Below are 15,824 nucleotides of genomic sequence, written 5' to 3' on the forward strand. Positions count from 1 at the left end.
CATTGTTTCCACTACATATGGTTTGGCAGGCAGGGTTGGGGCAGGGTGGCACCTGGCAAGACAGTGAAAACCAGTCTCAAGAAATCTTGATATCAGAGTTGAGACCCAGTACCATGGAAATCTGTGCTTTTTCTTTTGAAATTTAGAACTGGAATATTTAAGTAAATTGTAATATATTCATACAATGGACTAGCAGCATTTATTTAAATAATGTTTTTGGAGGGTTTTAAAATACTAGAATCAAGAGCTGGTGTTCTAGACTTAGACAAATCTATTTTCAAACCTGAGCTTTGTCACTTTGTCAGTTGTGCAGCTTTGGGAACATTACTTGATCTCTCAGAGCATCCAGCATCATCTTCTGTAATCAGAATGCTTAACTAAGATGATTTTTGTATGGATTAAAAGACATGGTGCATATAAAATTCTTAGCAGAGAGACTGGCAGACAATAAAATTATATATAACATAGAAGCTATTATAGATTACCATTATTTTATAATATTAATATAGTGGGAAACAAGCTTACATATCCATTATTATGTAAACTCATCAAAAAACATGCCAAAAAAAAAAAAAAGGCATCTACCATCACTCTGTGTCTTCCGAGTTCCAGTTTGTGTATAATTCATTTTACTTTGTTTTCTGTCCTCAGATACTTGTGAGGTTGTCAGCTGTACGTGGATAAGAAATCCCTCTTCACTTACACTTCCCTTGCAGTCTAATCCTGACTAAAACAGGGCATTCTGCATTTCTCAGCCTTTCCCCTGGTTGGTTGCAGCAGCTCCCTAGTGGCCAAGAGCAATGATCAACTCTGCCCCTGCATCCTCTTTACTTTCTCATGTTACTCCTCTGGTCAGGTATTTTGGCTCTAGAAATGGATTTCAAGCTGTGTTGTGTGAAGCTGCTTTTGGAGTGTCTCCTCCCCTTACCCCATCCCTGCTTCTTCGGGGCAGTACCACTTTATCTCTTACATATTTTAGAATCTCATATAGAATTTTTTTTGGAAAAAATAGGTCACCACTAAAACAAGTTTAGGAACCACTCTTCTACCAGATAGCATTCCATTTCCTTAGGCCTGTTGTCCCCCTGTGCTCTGACCCCTGCTTTCCTACCGAGTCTTCTGTTTCTTCCACGTCCTTACTTCCTGCTTTAACAACTTTGAATGCCTTAAGATCCTCCCCAGATGTGCGATGATTATTCTGTGATTTGTACCTTTGCACACATATTTAGCTCTTCTAAAATGTCATCCCTGACTCCCCTCCCACTGTCCCAACTTTGCCGGCTATTCAACAAATCTAAGCCCCGTGTGCCCTCCTCTGTGAAAATTCTCAATTCTCTCAGCCAGAGTTCCATGCTCACATTTATTAGGATTACTGGTTGTAAGGCACAGAGACTGAATCAGACCACCCCAAGCAAAGATGGTGAAAAGAGAGCTGAGAATTTCATGGGAATTTAAGAAAAGAAACAGTATAATTGGGCTACCTTAAAAGCCAAGGAGCTCTGGGAACATCAACAGTAGGCTGGTGGCAGATGTTCAATGAAATGCCCTGTCATCATAGCATTTCAGCTCTCCTTTCCTGTCTACTTTTTTTTCTAGCAGCCAACTTTCTCGCCCTCATCTCTGTATACCTAGGTTCAAATCCTTGTTCTACCAGTTACCAGCTGGGTAATCTTGGAAAAACCACTAAACTTCCTTGTGCATCTTATGTACAAAGGCTCGATAAGGAAAACACAAGATTATTTTAAGGATGAAATGCTTGCCGTTGTAATTCATCAATTTCAAGATGCACATTTTAATGCTGCTGAAATCAGAACGCTTCTTACAGTTACTGCCTGCCATGAGGTGGTTATTGTCTGCCTATGCACAACTGTGGTTGTTATTCCCGGCTGCATGACTGGACCACTGCACCCTCTCCAGTTTGACTTGGGAAACTATTTATGAACTATTTGAGGCAAGATGATGAGTCCTGGCTATTATCTGAAAACATTCTATTGGCACTCACTGATAAGATAAAAAATGCTCCAGCATCAAAACTTGCAGAGTAAGTGTTAATGGCTTAGAAGAAATCCTGAAAACAAAGGAACATTCTTTTAAGAACTGCCGCCCAGGGCCCTTGATAGAGCGTTATGCTGTGTAGAAAAACACTAGCACTGATGACTGCATCAAAAGGTGATTCAGAAGAATTGGACTCTGTGAGGAAGTTTTATGAACATTAATTAATTTATTTTACTTAGATTTTCCTTTTCATGTGTGCCCAGGAATGAAATATGATAAAATCTGTGTGTAAATCATCATTTACAAACCCCTTCAGTAAGTGTAACTCTGAGTGATAAGAAAACTATTGTGTCATAGATTAATTAGCAAGATTTTCTTCCCTTCATAACAGTTCATAAAATAAAAAATGTAATTAATACGTTGGTTAAAAGTCAATATCACTTCATTATTTTCACCATTGAAATTGTTAACTTCAGATAGACACAATGTTTTTATGTCTTTCAGATTCCTCAGGAAGTATCCAGTGTATATAATGCATCTTTTGCATTTTTATTGACAACTAACATCCTAACTCATATCTCAATATTATAACTTTAGGGGGAAAATGTAAAACAATGACCAACATAAATACCTAAATCCAAGACTCAAGTGCATTTTTCCTGACTGAAATTTGAAATGACTTATTTTCAACAACAGGTGGCGCGTCGCAGGGTTTTTGTTTAGTTGAAATGCTTTGGCTGTATGAAATACCCCTACCATCACTTAAAAACTTACTATGAGACATTAAGACTCACATAGTACTCTAGTAATTGACAGGAACTATGTCTGCTACCAAATCTCCTGTATTTATTATCAAAATTAACATTCTAAGAGGTTATCAAAAAGAAGCAGTAAACATACTTTTTGAAAATATATAGAAGAATCATCCATTTTCTACCTTTTTACTTATTTTCAACTTTTAAAATGTTATTTAATTACTTTTTAAAGACATGCATTTTCTTTATTTACTCTTTTTTAAAGGGTGTTAACTTTTTTTTAATTGAAGTATAATCAGTTCGCAATGTTGTGTCAATTTCTGGTGTTCTTTATTTACTCTTAATGATCACAAAGAGTTTACAAGTTTTATAGAAGGGATTTTTAATAATTGCAATGACCTTTATCTTAACAGGAAATAAAATGTAAACAATTAAAAATTTCAGATAAATGTTAAGGTGATCAGGGCTCATTAAATTCCTTAATCTGAAATTATAGCTGCTCCAAAATCCTGGTTCTCTCTCTCTCTCACACACATACACAGCAGTACAATTATTCAAACCTTAGAGTTCAGCCTTAGAAAAACAAAAAGTAGAAACTGAATTAACTTGAAATAATTATAAGACAAGTAAATTCATTATTGCGGATGGAGCACCTGGAAAGAGGGGACCTGAAACATTTCTGCACCATACAGTGTGTTTGAGGTGATAACAGACTGTATGGCAAGAATTTATACGGGACTTTAAAGTTTACAAAGTGCTGCATTACACTGGGTCCACAGTAGGACTACGATTTGGGAAGGTGAAGTATTGTTATTAACTTCAGGTTATTGATGAGAAAGCAGGCTGAGAGAAATTAAGTGAGGGGCACCAAGCTACGAAGTGACAAAGCTGGGACTTGAACGTCATATCATCTGACCCTATATCAGGTACGCTTTTCTTTATACTATGCCATTTTCATACTTGTAATATTGGACATGGGGACATTATGGGCAAATATATTAGCCAAATTAATAGACCATGATATAGAAGAATGATATAATCAAAAACTCAGATTTTCAATGCATGTATCCTATCAATTATTATAGACCATGTGGAATATTTTTATAGATGGAACTTAAATGCTCCAAGAGAACTGCAAATCAAGGAAACTCTAAGGATAAGTTCTTTTTTTTTAAAAAAGTCTTGTAAGTTTTTGTGTTTTCTTTTTGCAATATTAGGCATTCTTATAGATAGCATGCCTTGAGTCACTTCATCAAATAAATATTCTACTTTTTTTTCCCAAATAAAGGATAAACTATAGTCTTTGGCACAGATTATTTCAATAGGAAATAAAGATTAAAGCAAGCAAGCCCCAGGGGATGTTTTAAGTTGTTTTTCTTTTAATGAAAACATGATTTTGTTTTCTTCCTGTTCTATTTTTGGAGGCAGTTAAGGTTTAAATTAACCTAGGTTCTTATGCACTTGTCTCTGAAGATGAAGTTAGCAGTAGATTGTTGTGGAAATGAGAGATTAATAACTTTTGCTGACCAAAATCACAGCTAGTACCAGGTGATCATTATTACAGCCATTCCATTCCTACTTTCAGAAGTCAAGTCAGCAGAAGAGATGGCTAATCTTGTTGTGAAAATGAAGAGCAAGTCAAGGCTCAGAGGGCAACATTTAACATTGTGGAAGAGGGAAGAAGACAGGATTTATTCTTCAACTGGGTAGATAAGAAATGAAGACTGTTTTGTACTAGGGTAAAGATGTTTCCTTAGGCGGCCTTACCATGTGGATTTAATTAGCAAAATCTTGATATGTAGTAGTGATGCAAACTGAACTCTTGTCACTTTGATTCTCTGTAAAGGAGCATGACATTTAAGAATGAAGGGCACTAATTCAGTGCCCTTCCATGCACATATCCCTTTTTTTTTTTTACAACTTGTAGAATAATAGAATCACTTGTGACAAAGTACACAAATGGTTAGTTGTAGAATTATAGAGCTGACAGAAATTCTACAAGTTATCCAGTGTAATTTACTCAAGGTATTGTTTGATTTGCCCACTTCCAGAATTTGAAACCAATACAGAGCATTAGTATTTCAAATAGGGCAGAAGGATGAGAATTATGCTTATGAAAATGAAAAGAATGTTTATGGAAAATTTACAGAATAGGTTGGTCTATTTCTGTCAACTACAAAGATTGTTTACAAAAGGAAACTGAAAATAAAATGGCTTATCCTTGCCAGCTTTTCTTGGGAAGTACAGTAATATAGTAACTTTTGCCCTAAAAGGAGAGCAGAGACTTAGTTTTCATTCTTGGTTCTTTATTGATTTATTAGATACGTATAGAGTAACTCACCAATTTCTGTGATTATTTTGTTTCTCAACAGGATAAAAGATTACATTTATTATCATGACTTCACAGAAACACTGGGAAGATTAATAAGGTATTATTTTTCAAGAGCTTGGAACACGTTATGGTTCTGCTTTTTTGGCAAATAAAGTAGATAAATGAGTAAGGTAAACGTCTCAGTACACTTTTTTCTTCTTTTTAAAATCACTAGCAGTTGCCAGGAGTTACCAGACTTTTTTCCCCCATTTTATTATCTTCTCAAAAATCAAATCAGCAGAAGAAATGGCTAATCTTGTTTTCACATGAAAATGAAGAACAAGTCAGGGCTCACTTTCCATTCCACCTTGTTCTTTTAGATATTAATATAGTAAACTGAAAATTATGGCAATATTTTTCCATGGATATTTACATTGTTTTTCCTTTTCAGGAAAATTTTGTCCTCTATCCATTTCTAGCCAAGATACATTGCAACTTAAGTATCTAGATAAAGAACAATTTCTATTTTAAGCTAAAATTTTAGAACTTCTACAAAGTCTTATAGTTGTAGGCAATCAAAAGAAGGGGTAGGCTTTGTTAAATGTCTTTTAGATCCAGGGTGGCCAGGCTATACCTGTTTATTTGTAACGTGGTATTTAGAGGAAAGCATACTGATGCATTTGTGCAGCATATTTGATTTCTAAATAGAACATGACCCATCATGATGGTGTTATAGCTAACATTTCATGGATTTTATCTTATTGTAATTTGAAAATACTTAATTGTATGCAAATTGCAATTTAATAATACAGCTGTGGTTGAAATAGTTTATTTGTAATAGAAACCTTTTAAATATATTGTTGTAGGATTTATGGAAGTAAAATGTTCAGTGCTCCCTCTCCTGGTTTTATCATATTGGTGAACTGACCACTCATCCCCCAGTTGTGGTGACAGTGGAGAAGACAATTTTGAAGGATCAAATCAGGTAGTCTGATGGGATAGTCTATTTCTGATTTCACCATTCCAAACCCATTCAAAATGGTCAAGAAACTTACCCATCAATAGTTAAAGTCCATTACATTCCCAAATATAATGAGATATATTAAAAAATTTAAAAATATGTACAATAATATTGATTTTTATCCTTTTAAACAGACTCTTTTATTACAATTTATATCATTGAGAGTCAATAGGTAGCTTCTTGGTTCTATGTTCTATGTTCTTATTCTATGTTATTTTCTAGGAAGCAACTGTTGTGGACGGTCTTAGTAATCAATGCCCTAAGGTCCTGAGAGGTAATTCCAATAAATTTTTAAAAGTGCTCAAACATTTGAAAATCTAGAATCGAAAAAAAAAAAAAGTTTCAAAAGAATCACTTGCTATTGTAAAAAAGGAGATTAAAAAATTTCTTTGAACTGAAAATTTCCATACTCAGATTTATATATAATTTTGTTTCTGGAGTTTTGTTTTGTTTGCTCTATTTTGTCAAAGACTTTAAGCTATTTCTGATATGTAGTACCTGGAAAAAATATTTCCTTTCCTCCTACTTACTATATTTTTGGGGTTTAGGTATCTTTTAAAACTCTCTGTGGAAACTCAAATTTGACCTATAGTTACCCTCACTACAGCATGAAGTACATGATTTTGATAATAAATCTCTAAAATCTAATCGTTTATAAGGAAACAAAAAGCAAGTTTCCTACTGATTAAAATGCTCTTTTTTTCAGTGACACATCATATATTGCTTAAGAATTATAAAATGGTAATTATTATATTAGTAAATTATTTCTATTTGAATTGATTGCCATTTAACTGTTTTAAAAAATAAAAAATAAACTTTTTTTCAGAATTATACAAAAATATTACAAAATTGAAGGAGTCTGGGATTTTAAACAATTGATTTTGGGGAAATTATATCACAAATCAAGATAGAACAATTATTATAAAATGTGCAGCAGGAAATTTCACCTTTATGACATATTGTTACATACATTTACAGTAAGGAATGCCACCTTTCAAACTCTTAAGAGATTTCACATATTCTGAACTTTGCTTTAAACAGGAACTGTAATGTTATACTATCATTTTTTAATATCAAAATACATTTTCTCACTGATCAGTAGTGATAGCTTGATATACAACTTCTTAATCTTTTCTCAGAAGTGATGACATGATATACAACTTTTTAATCTTCTTTTATTCTTCAAAATTATTTTCTAATTCAACTTTAAGGGTAGAGTCCACCAATCCTTTTACTGAGAATGATAACTAAAGATTGTTAACTAAATTTAAAGGTATTCCTTTATGACAGACCGCATTTGCAGGATTTTTAAAGGCAATCCCTATTTTTAGAGGATGTTTATTACACGAGTGTACAAGGCAACATTTCCAAGTGGGTACTCATAAACGAAAGAGGATACTGTTGGGGAAATCCTGTTCCAGGTTTTCAGGCAGGCCGTATGATTGACACATGATATCACTGGAGGCGTGTCCTGGAGTGGAGGTGGAGGTGGAGGCGACGAGCTGAAATTCTGCGGAGCCGGAGTGGGATTGCTCTGTAAGGCTCGCAGTGGTTTGCAGAGTGATAGCAGCCGACAGAGCTCCCTGCCCTGGATAAGGAATACGCTGTAAATGTGCCTGAAAAGCAATTTCCAATCTTTGCGTTAGGTAAGAACTGTTTCCTTCCTTTCCTTCCGTAGACATTTTAGGAAAGATTAGGTGAGAAATGTTGGCTTTTTTAAGGAACTGATTATTTCTTTGAACTCGCTTTAGACCTAAGATTACTAGTTGCATTTCTAATTACCAGTAGCATTCCCACTGCTAAAACTAATGCTCTTAAAGTAAATGCTACCACTAAAAGTAAAAGTAGGGTCCCTTTCCTTCCCCCTCGCCCCATATCCGAATAAGTTTAATGTGTTGAAAACTGGGTGGTTTATGCCGAAGAGGGGCTGGCACTCAGTGTGTGGACCAAATGCATGTTTGTTTAGGCATTGTTGGTGACCGAATCCTGAGCGAAGCAATTGTTTAAAACCTGAATTTCCCGTCTCTGTGTATTGATTTCCAATGCGCAGAGGCGTTGCTTGAACGTTGTTTGAACTTCTAGGCATTCCAAGGGGCAAAAGCACTTCGGCAAAAACGTGCAAGACTGCATGTTACTTTGGTTCGCTGCTGACACGCCGACTGTGCGCCCGCCTGTCAATCACTGGGAGCAGCAACAGCCAGCACATGGCAGCGGGTGCGGGCGGCTGGCGAGCTGGCCAGAGGCCCGCTCCGCTCTACTCTTCGCCCGGGCGGCGGAACGCGCTACGCGTCCAAGTGCCCGGAAAGAAAGGGAAATTAACGTCTTTTTATCTCTAATCGTCTGTAGCAGGCATTTCGGCCGTGGAACAGGAGGGTCGGAGGACTGGGAGTGAGCGCTGCCCGGGAGAGGCTGACTGCCAGGAGCGGAGTTCCCGGGGACGCCGTGCCCCCACTTGCCTAGCGTGCGGGATTGGGAAAGTGCCTGGACCTGCGCGGGGGCCAAGGGACGACGCCCCGCCTCTTTCCCCGAGGAGGAACCCCCCAAACCTCGCTCCCTTCACCACCACCCCTAAAAAATAGGGTAAAAAAGTCCCACCCACCCCCACCCCGGCGGAGCGGCGGCTTGGCCTCGCAGGCGTGTGCTCCCCGGGGCCTGCGCGGCTCCGTGACCCGCCCGGGTACGCCGGTTCGAGCCCCGTCCCGGGCGCCGCGGAGTCTCGAACGTCCGTGACGTGGATTTTCACGCGTCAGGAAGGCGCCACTCCTGCGTTTCCCGCGAGGAGCGACTGGAACCCGAGAAGCCCTCTCGCCCGAGCACCGCGACAGGTCTGCTGCCCCGTCACGCACTCTTCTCCCCGCCGCTCCCCAGCTCGCTTTCCAGAGAGACTCGGAGAGCCCTCCCGCAGGGAATTTTTCTGGCTCTTGGAAGGGGCTGCAGGAGAAGAGCCCCGGAGGTGGATGTTACTGAGCTGCGCGGCGCACGCGAGCTGTGAGAGGTCTGCGCCGGGCCGCGCGGAGTCTCCGGAGGATTGTCCCCCGCAGCCGGAAGGGGGCCGCGGGGAGCGCTCCTGCCCTGCGGCGGCGGCGGGGGCGGAGGAGGCCGCAGTTCGGGCCATGCCTCGCCGTCCTCCCCGCCGCGGTTGATGCGGCGCGTGCACATCGCCGCCCGCACCGGGACCCCGGCCGGGTTGCACCACTTGGCCCCTCGTCCCTGCTTCGGCCTAGGTGAGTGCTGGGCGATCGCCCTCGGGCTGCGGGGGGCGTGAGGCGCGCGGGCGGGCCGGGCCGGGCGGCAGGTGCGGGCCCCGGGGAGTGGCGCGGGGACCGGGACCGCGCGAGGGGAGGGGGAAGGGGAGGGGGCGCCCCCAGTGCGTGGCGCCGGTCCTCCCGCTGGGGCGTTCGGGGTCGGGTAACCGGGCGAGCGACCTTCCACAGCCGCGGAGGACGGCGAGGCGGAGTTCCCTGTCTCCAGTCGCCTGGAGTGGTGGCGCCGTGACCCGGGGTCAGAAGGATCCTCCACGCGAAAGGCGCATTCAGGGAGACTTTTGGCGGGGCGGGGGCGGGGAGTGCCGCGGAGCTGCTCTGCAGGTACCCGCGGCGGGCTTTCCGGGTCGGAGGTTCCCGTTGACTGGGGCCCGGGAACGACGTGTGCAAGTCCGGAGTTCGCTGGTGACCCCCGGGCCGAGTCAGTCTGCGCCCCACCGAGCCTTCACTTTATTCTTGTGGCGAGAGCGGTGGAGCGGCGCGGGGAGGGGAGAGGGCACTGCCACTTTAAAAGTGGGGAAGTCCGCCCTCCTGAGGTAATGGTAACCTCAGCCTCCTCCCCTCCTCCTGCCCGGGAGAGAGGGAGCGAGAGAGAAAACTTGTTTTCATTCATAACTTTTTCCTTTTCCTTCCTCTCCGTCAACTATTTATTCCTCGCTCGTCTGCGCGCGGATCGCAGAGGGCGCAGCTCTGCCGTGGTAACTGGCAATGTGGCGACGCCGTTCTGCCGCCCCTGCCCCCGACTCGCGGCTCCCCGGCTCTTTAGGAAGCCGTCTTTTCCTTTAAAGTGTAGACAGATTTTTATTTATAACCCTCCCTGCCATGGGCTTGCTTTTTGGCGCCCGCTTTCGCCGTGAAGGCTCTTCCTGATGTGTAAGCATCCTTGGTGGGATACGCCAAAAGGTTTTGGAAATCCGCGGTGATCCTTAGGCTGTGATGGGATTGTTCGAAAAGGTATTCGACTTCGACTCGGGGGTTTCTTGGGGGAAAACAGGCGGCTGAGAGCGAGCGAGCGTGTTTGGGGCTAGATGGAGGACTGTCACTGCTGGAAAGGGGGCTTTGCAGCAGATAGAGGTGGCTGATTTTCTTGACTTTTTCTCTTTATCTGGTAGTCTGCTTTTCTAGCCAGCATGAACTTTGTTACAGCTAGCATTTAAAACTTGGATTAAAGTCGTGCCTGGTGTCTTTCCTGTCCTCTTCAGATCCACGCTGTTTTCTTTCGTGTGGAATCTGACTTAGTACTTTTAGAGGTTTCTTGGCTTTAAAAGCACTGCGTTAAAAAGTTCTTTGGGAGGAGGAATGATATTGTTTAGAATAACGATGGAATATTTGTAACAGTCCTTAAGGACTCCAGGACTAAACTTAGCAGGTTGTGAGTGTGTTTCTCCTCTTGTGCAGAGAAGGTAGAACACAGTAGAAAGTTGAGGATCTGAGTTGGGAGGATGAAGGAGGGGAACTCCAAGAAGTTTACATGTAAGACTTAGTCTAGGGACTTTCAGTGGAGTTAATAGATGAAATGGGCTTATTTCCACTTTGTTCCTTAAACTGGTGTGTTTTGGTTCAAGGTGGTAGTGGAGAATTGGCTTTTTTTTCATTTCCTTCTTGAATTGGATCAAATTTGTAGATTTTGTGAGGAATTTGTGTGAAAATTTTTCTAGTTTACCACTGACTGAAAACGGAAACTTTTTTATGTTTGATTGTTTTATAAAGAATGCATTATAAATTAGAAACAATTTACTGTTGGTGTGGAAACACATGCTTATTTTTATCAGGATATTACTGTACTTTATTACAAGAAGCACACTGATTCAGAGTTGGCAGTACTTTTGAAAATCAAGATCTGGCATGTAAATACAGATTTTTAAATTAGAGGAATACAGATAATTAAAATGGCCAGGATTTCCCCATACTAATTTAAAGGCCTAATACTTATTTGTATGTGAAAGTTATCTCGTTATGTATGTGAGCCCTTATTTAAACTTAAAAAAAAATCCTTTCGTGATTTCAAGTGTGAATACTCTCACATTCATAGAACTGTACATTGAGTTTTGTGTGTGCTTTAGAGGCTGTAAAACACCAAGAACTGTTGTATTTGCCTACATTCGCTTTTGCTAGCTAATAATGAGCTAGCTTTAAAATTCTAGCTTCTACTGCAAATGATCTCTGACTTTGAGATTCCATTTTAGTTTGGAATCTCTTGGATTTTTTTTTTTAATGTGTGAAGTATGCCTTCACTAATTTCCTCAAGGTTAATTGAATCTGTAACAGCAAACAAATAACAAAAGGCAACAGCACCAAAGCCATTCTTAATTTTTTTTTAAGTGGATATTTTTGTTTATGTAAAACACCCATGAACTGATACTGAGCTCTCTTTAGGTGAGGTATTTATTAGTGCGTGTACTTAATATTCCCCACTAGGGCATACTCCATTTTAATTGTTTGTTAGATTTGCAAACAGGAAGGCATTACTTCTTGATTCTGCTTTTAAAAGTTGAAAAAACTTCTAATTCTTGTGGCATGGGGTCTCTTGCTTACATTCTTCTTCTATGATGTGGTCCTCAGCCTCTCTTGGAATTGGATTCTGGCCAGGAACCCAGCATCATTGTAATCCGCTGGTGAGGGAGATCATTACCAGGTGGTTTAGGCAATTTGTGATTTGACAGGATTTCTCGCCTCTCCCCTCCCCCAAATGCTGCTTGTCATTTATTTTCTGTTTTGTTTTTTTTTTTTCATCTTTGATTTCCTTTTAGGATTTCAGATGCATGCCAGGTTTCCACTGATTGCCAGAATTCAAGATCACTACACATGGATCCCCAAAATCACCATGGCAGTGGCAGTTCATTAGTTGTGATCCAGCAGCCTGCTTTGGATAGCCGTCAGAGGTTAGACTATGAGAGAGAGATTCAGCCTGCTGCTATTTTGTCCTTAGACCAGATAAAGGCCATCAGAGGCAGCAATGAGTACACAGAAGGGCCGTCTGCGGTGAGAAGACCTGCTCCTCGAACAGCACCAAGACAAGAAAAGCATGAAAGGACTCATGAAATCATACCAATTAATGTGAATAATAACTATGAGCATAGACCTACCAGCCACCTGGGACATGCAGGACTCTCAAATAATGCCAGAGGCCCCATATTGAGCAGATCGACCAGCACTGGAAGTGCAGCCAGTTCTGGGAGCAACAGCAGTGCCTCTTCTGAGCAGGGCCTGCTGGGACGGTCACCACCAACCAGGCCCATCCCTGGCCATAGGGTGGAAAGGGCAATCCGGACCCAGCCCAAGCAGCTGATTGTGGATGACTTAAAGGGTTCCTTGAAGGAGGACCTGACACAGCACAAGTTCATTTGTGAACAGTGTGGGAAGTGCAAGTGTGGAGAATGCACAGCTCCCAGGACCCTGCCCTCCTGTTTGGCCTGTAACCGGCAGTGCCTTTGCTCTGCTGAGAGCATGGTGGAATATGGCACCTGCATGTGCTTAGTCAAGGGCATCTTCTACCACTGCTCCAATGATGATGAAGGGGATTCTTACTCGGATAATCCTTGCTCCTGTTCACAGTCACACTGCTGCTCTAGGTACCTGTGTATGGGAGCCATGTCTCTCTTTTTACCTTGCTTACTCTGTTATCCTCCTGCTAAGGGATGCCTGAAGCTGTGCAGGGGGTGTTATGACTGGATTCATCGCCCAGGGTGCAGATGTAAGAACTCCAACACTGTCTATTGTAAGCTGGAGAGCTGCCCCTCCCGGGGTCAGGGCAAACCGTCATGATTTTTGGAGGTGGGTTGGACCTCCTGAACTTCTAGCTTTCAAGCTGTGGCTGTTAAAAAAAGATCCCATTAGATACTGGTTTTATTTTCGTTACAGTTTTTCCCTGTTTCCCACCTTCTCTCCCCCTCTTCCCAAGGTCTGACTCATGGATTTTACTCTTCTCTAATGGATGATCTTCAGTAAGAGTGAACTGTGAAACTGCACCTGGCTCCCCCTTGTGACACGAGCCTCTGCCATCCACTCGAGAGGGTATTGAGAGCCCGTGGGCTTTTGTGTAGCCTTTTTGTTCTGCAAGCAACTTTCCAAAGTTGTACACGTGAACATATCCACACACACACCCAGACTACAGTGATTTAGAGCTGTTTTTGATTGGGTACTCTGGGAGCAGGGAAATTGGTTTAAAGAAGCAACTGTCTAATTGCTTAAATAAGCTATGTATTAAATCTATCTCCAGTTAGGGCTGTCTTCATCGAATTGGACCCTTGAAGAGCTTGGGGCGGGTTGTTTTTGTTAAAAACATTAAAACTCTCCTTTAACCACTACCTTTTCCTTCTCACCCCTCAGCGTTCTCTCCCCTCAGTTTTGGCATTATGTTATTCTAGAGATGCCAGGGTTGTTTTGTTCTGTGTAATTTTAGATTCGCCTTACAGTGTAAGTCTTCAAATTGGAGATTATTGGTTGTATCTTGCTCATCCTTATTCAGGCTTCCATATTTGTGAAGGACTCGACTACCTTCCTTCTGTACCCCATGCTTTTCACCAAATTTCTCCTGTCGTTGAGGGCACTTGGATAACTGAAGTTGATATTTATAGCTGATCAATCTAGAGGTGTCACAGAACTATGCTGCCTAAAGTGATCTTGGCTCCTTAATGGCTTTTGGCCCCTGGGTTAGTTAACAGCTGAGTAATTCTAATCTTGTCTGTGTTTTCATTGCCTTAACCACAAATTGTGGTGCTTTTTGTATATTTTATGTATAAATCACAAAGTTGAATTTTGACTATTTTTAAGACAAAAGTCTGTTAAACTTTTTTATTGTAAAGAATATTTATTATGCGAATCTCTATTATTTTATGATATTTATTGCAAAAGACTGTTGAAATGTACTCATGTCTGAATATAACAAAATATCAATACGTAACGGAAAATAAGGTGACACGAGGAAAGTACATATGTTAACTATAATGCAGAAAATATATTAATTAATGAAACTGTCTCTTGGTTTCTTCATTTATGAGCCTGTACTGTTGTGGTTTTTGTCATTTGCTTTGACTTTATGCATACCCATTTTCTTTCTCTCCCTTAACATACCAAATCTAGATGCAGATGAGCTCAAATTTTGAACTAGATGTTTCCTGAAAAATGCATTAATCAAGGTTTTGTCATCAAAATTCTGTTTCAACAAATGCCCAAGTGAATCACTTTACAAAGTGAAAATTATTTTTGTGGTTAGTATTAACGATTCCTCCCTATTTTGGCTGTTTGGTAAGCAAAGGGTTTTGTGTGTATCAGTTTCCTGGAATGGGACGTATCTGTATGTTTAAAAAAAAAGTTTATCTTAACTCTTCTGGATTAGTCAGAAATTAGTTTTCATCAACAAAACTTAAAGAACTTAGTTCTACAGGCATGCTAGAAGTCTCTGGCACTGTCACTTTAAAAAAACACTCTAGAAGTTAAGAGTGCACCAAGGGAATGGTTAACATTATCAAAGAGATGTTTTAAAAACATTCTGGTCCTTACGTTTTCATTTCCTTTAAAAAGTCTTTAATGTGGCCTGATCAAATGATATTTTGTCATGTCTTGTGGAATAAGAAATCTGAGGGCCTGAAACTCTATTTAGAAAAGGTAAATATTTTTAGTTTTAGTCAGTGGAAGCCATGACGTAGAATCATTGGGTCTGAAAAAATTTCATTCATGTGAATCCTCAGTCCCAGTTCCACTAACTCCTCCCTATTCCTGAGTGATGTGTCAAACCTGAATAAATCTGTATTTGAGAATCAGATGTTGACATAATTTGAACCCAGGATTTAGGCTGTCAAAGCTCTTGTCCAGCTCTTTTGGTTGATGTCTCTTACGTGATTTGGCTACCAGCTTTAGGAGTATTTATTCTTTGTAAATAGGCTTTGATTTTGTTGTAATCAGACAAGACATACGTGATAGAAACTTGTTTTAATGCTTTTTCATCAAGCCACTAAACCTATTAGTTGGCAATGTGACATTTGATATAATCAAGTATTTGCTCTGGAAGCAGGGATTTTTTTTTTAATGAGTATTTGTGTTTTGAAGGCTATTTCATAATCTACAGTATTTCAAAATGTGAATTTATTTCCTCTTGTACTCAAGTTATGTGATGTTATCACTGGTCCCTTAATACTGAATATTTCGTTGAGATTGGCTCCTTGATGAAGTGTATAAACAGACTCCCTCAAAATACTGTGTAACTTTCCTTTGTTATTCAGATCCTTGGTGTGATTAGGAGTTGTAAGAGCTGTCTGTAGCTATGCTAACCAGACTAAGAAGCTGCAGCTTTTATTGAAAGAAATTTATAACTTTTATGAGAATGAGGTATGCTGTGGAGTTTTAACTTCTGGCTGTGTGTGGAATACATTAAAATGACAATAGTGAGATGGTAGTCCGCTCCGCCAGGGCTCTGGATGTACTCGGGCATAATGTCAGGCGCGTGTTTGGAAATAGTGATAGGTTAGAGGTTCAGACGT

The 15,824-nt window shown here is 40.7% G+C and overlaps 1 protein-coding gene across 3 annotated transcripts; it reads left to right on the forward strand.

Annotated features, from left to right (window-relative positions):
* The first annotated feature begins 7,495 nt into the window (after positions 1–7,495).
* SPRY1 (sprouty RTK signaling antagonist 1) lies at positions 7,496–15,538 on the forward strand. 3 transcript variants are annotated; one of them, XM_032463001.1, is made up of 4 exons: positions 7,496–7,728; positions 8,429–8,662; positions 8,833–9,306; positions 12,096–15,538. In XM_032463001.1, the coding sequence occupies exon 4, from the start codon at positions 12,151–12,153 to the stop codon at positions 13,108–13,110; it is 960 nt and encodes a 319-aa protein (XP_032318892.1). In that variant the 5' UTR covers positions 7,496–7,728; positions 8,429–8,662; positions 8,833–9,306; positions 12,096–12,150; the 3' UTR covers positions 13,111–15,538. The 3 variants fall into 3 exon arrangements, with proteins under 3 accessions (XP_032318892.1, XP_032318887.1, XP_032318901.1); XM_032462996.1 differs by having other exon boundaries at positions 8,429–9,306; XM_032463010.1 differs by lacking the exons at positions 7,496–7,728; positions 8,429–8,662; positions 8,833–9,306 and adding an exon at positions 10,006–10,299 and having other exon boundaries at positions 12,096–14,323.
* The last annotated feature ends 286 nt before the right edge of the window (positions 15,539–15,824 follow it).

This window comes from Camelus ferus, chromosome 2, assembly GCF_009834535.1.
Source record: "Camelus ferus isolate YT-003-E chromosome 2, BCGSAC_Cfer_1.0, whole genome shotgun sequence".
NCBI lineage: Eukaryota > Metazoa > Chordata > Mammalia > Artiodactyla > Camelidae > Camelus > Camelus ferus.

Coding starts and splice junctions, on each gene's coding strand:
- SPRY1 (XM_032462996.1), top strand. CDS start 12,151: ATGGATCCCCAAAATCACCATGGCAGTGGCAGTTCATTAGTTGTGATC.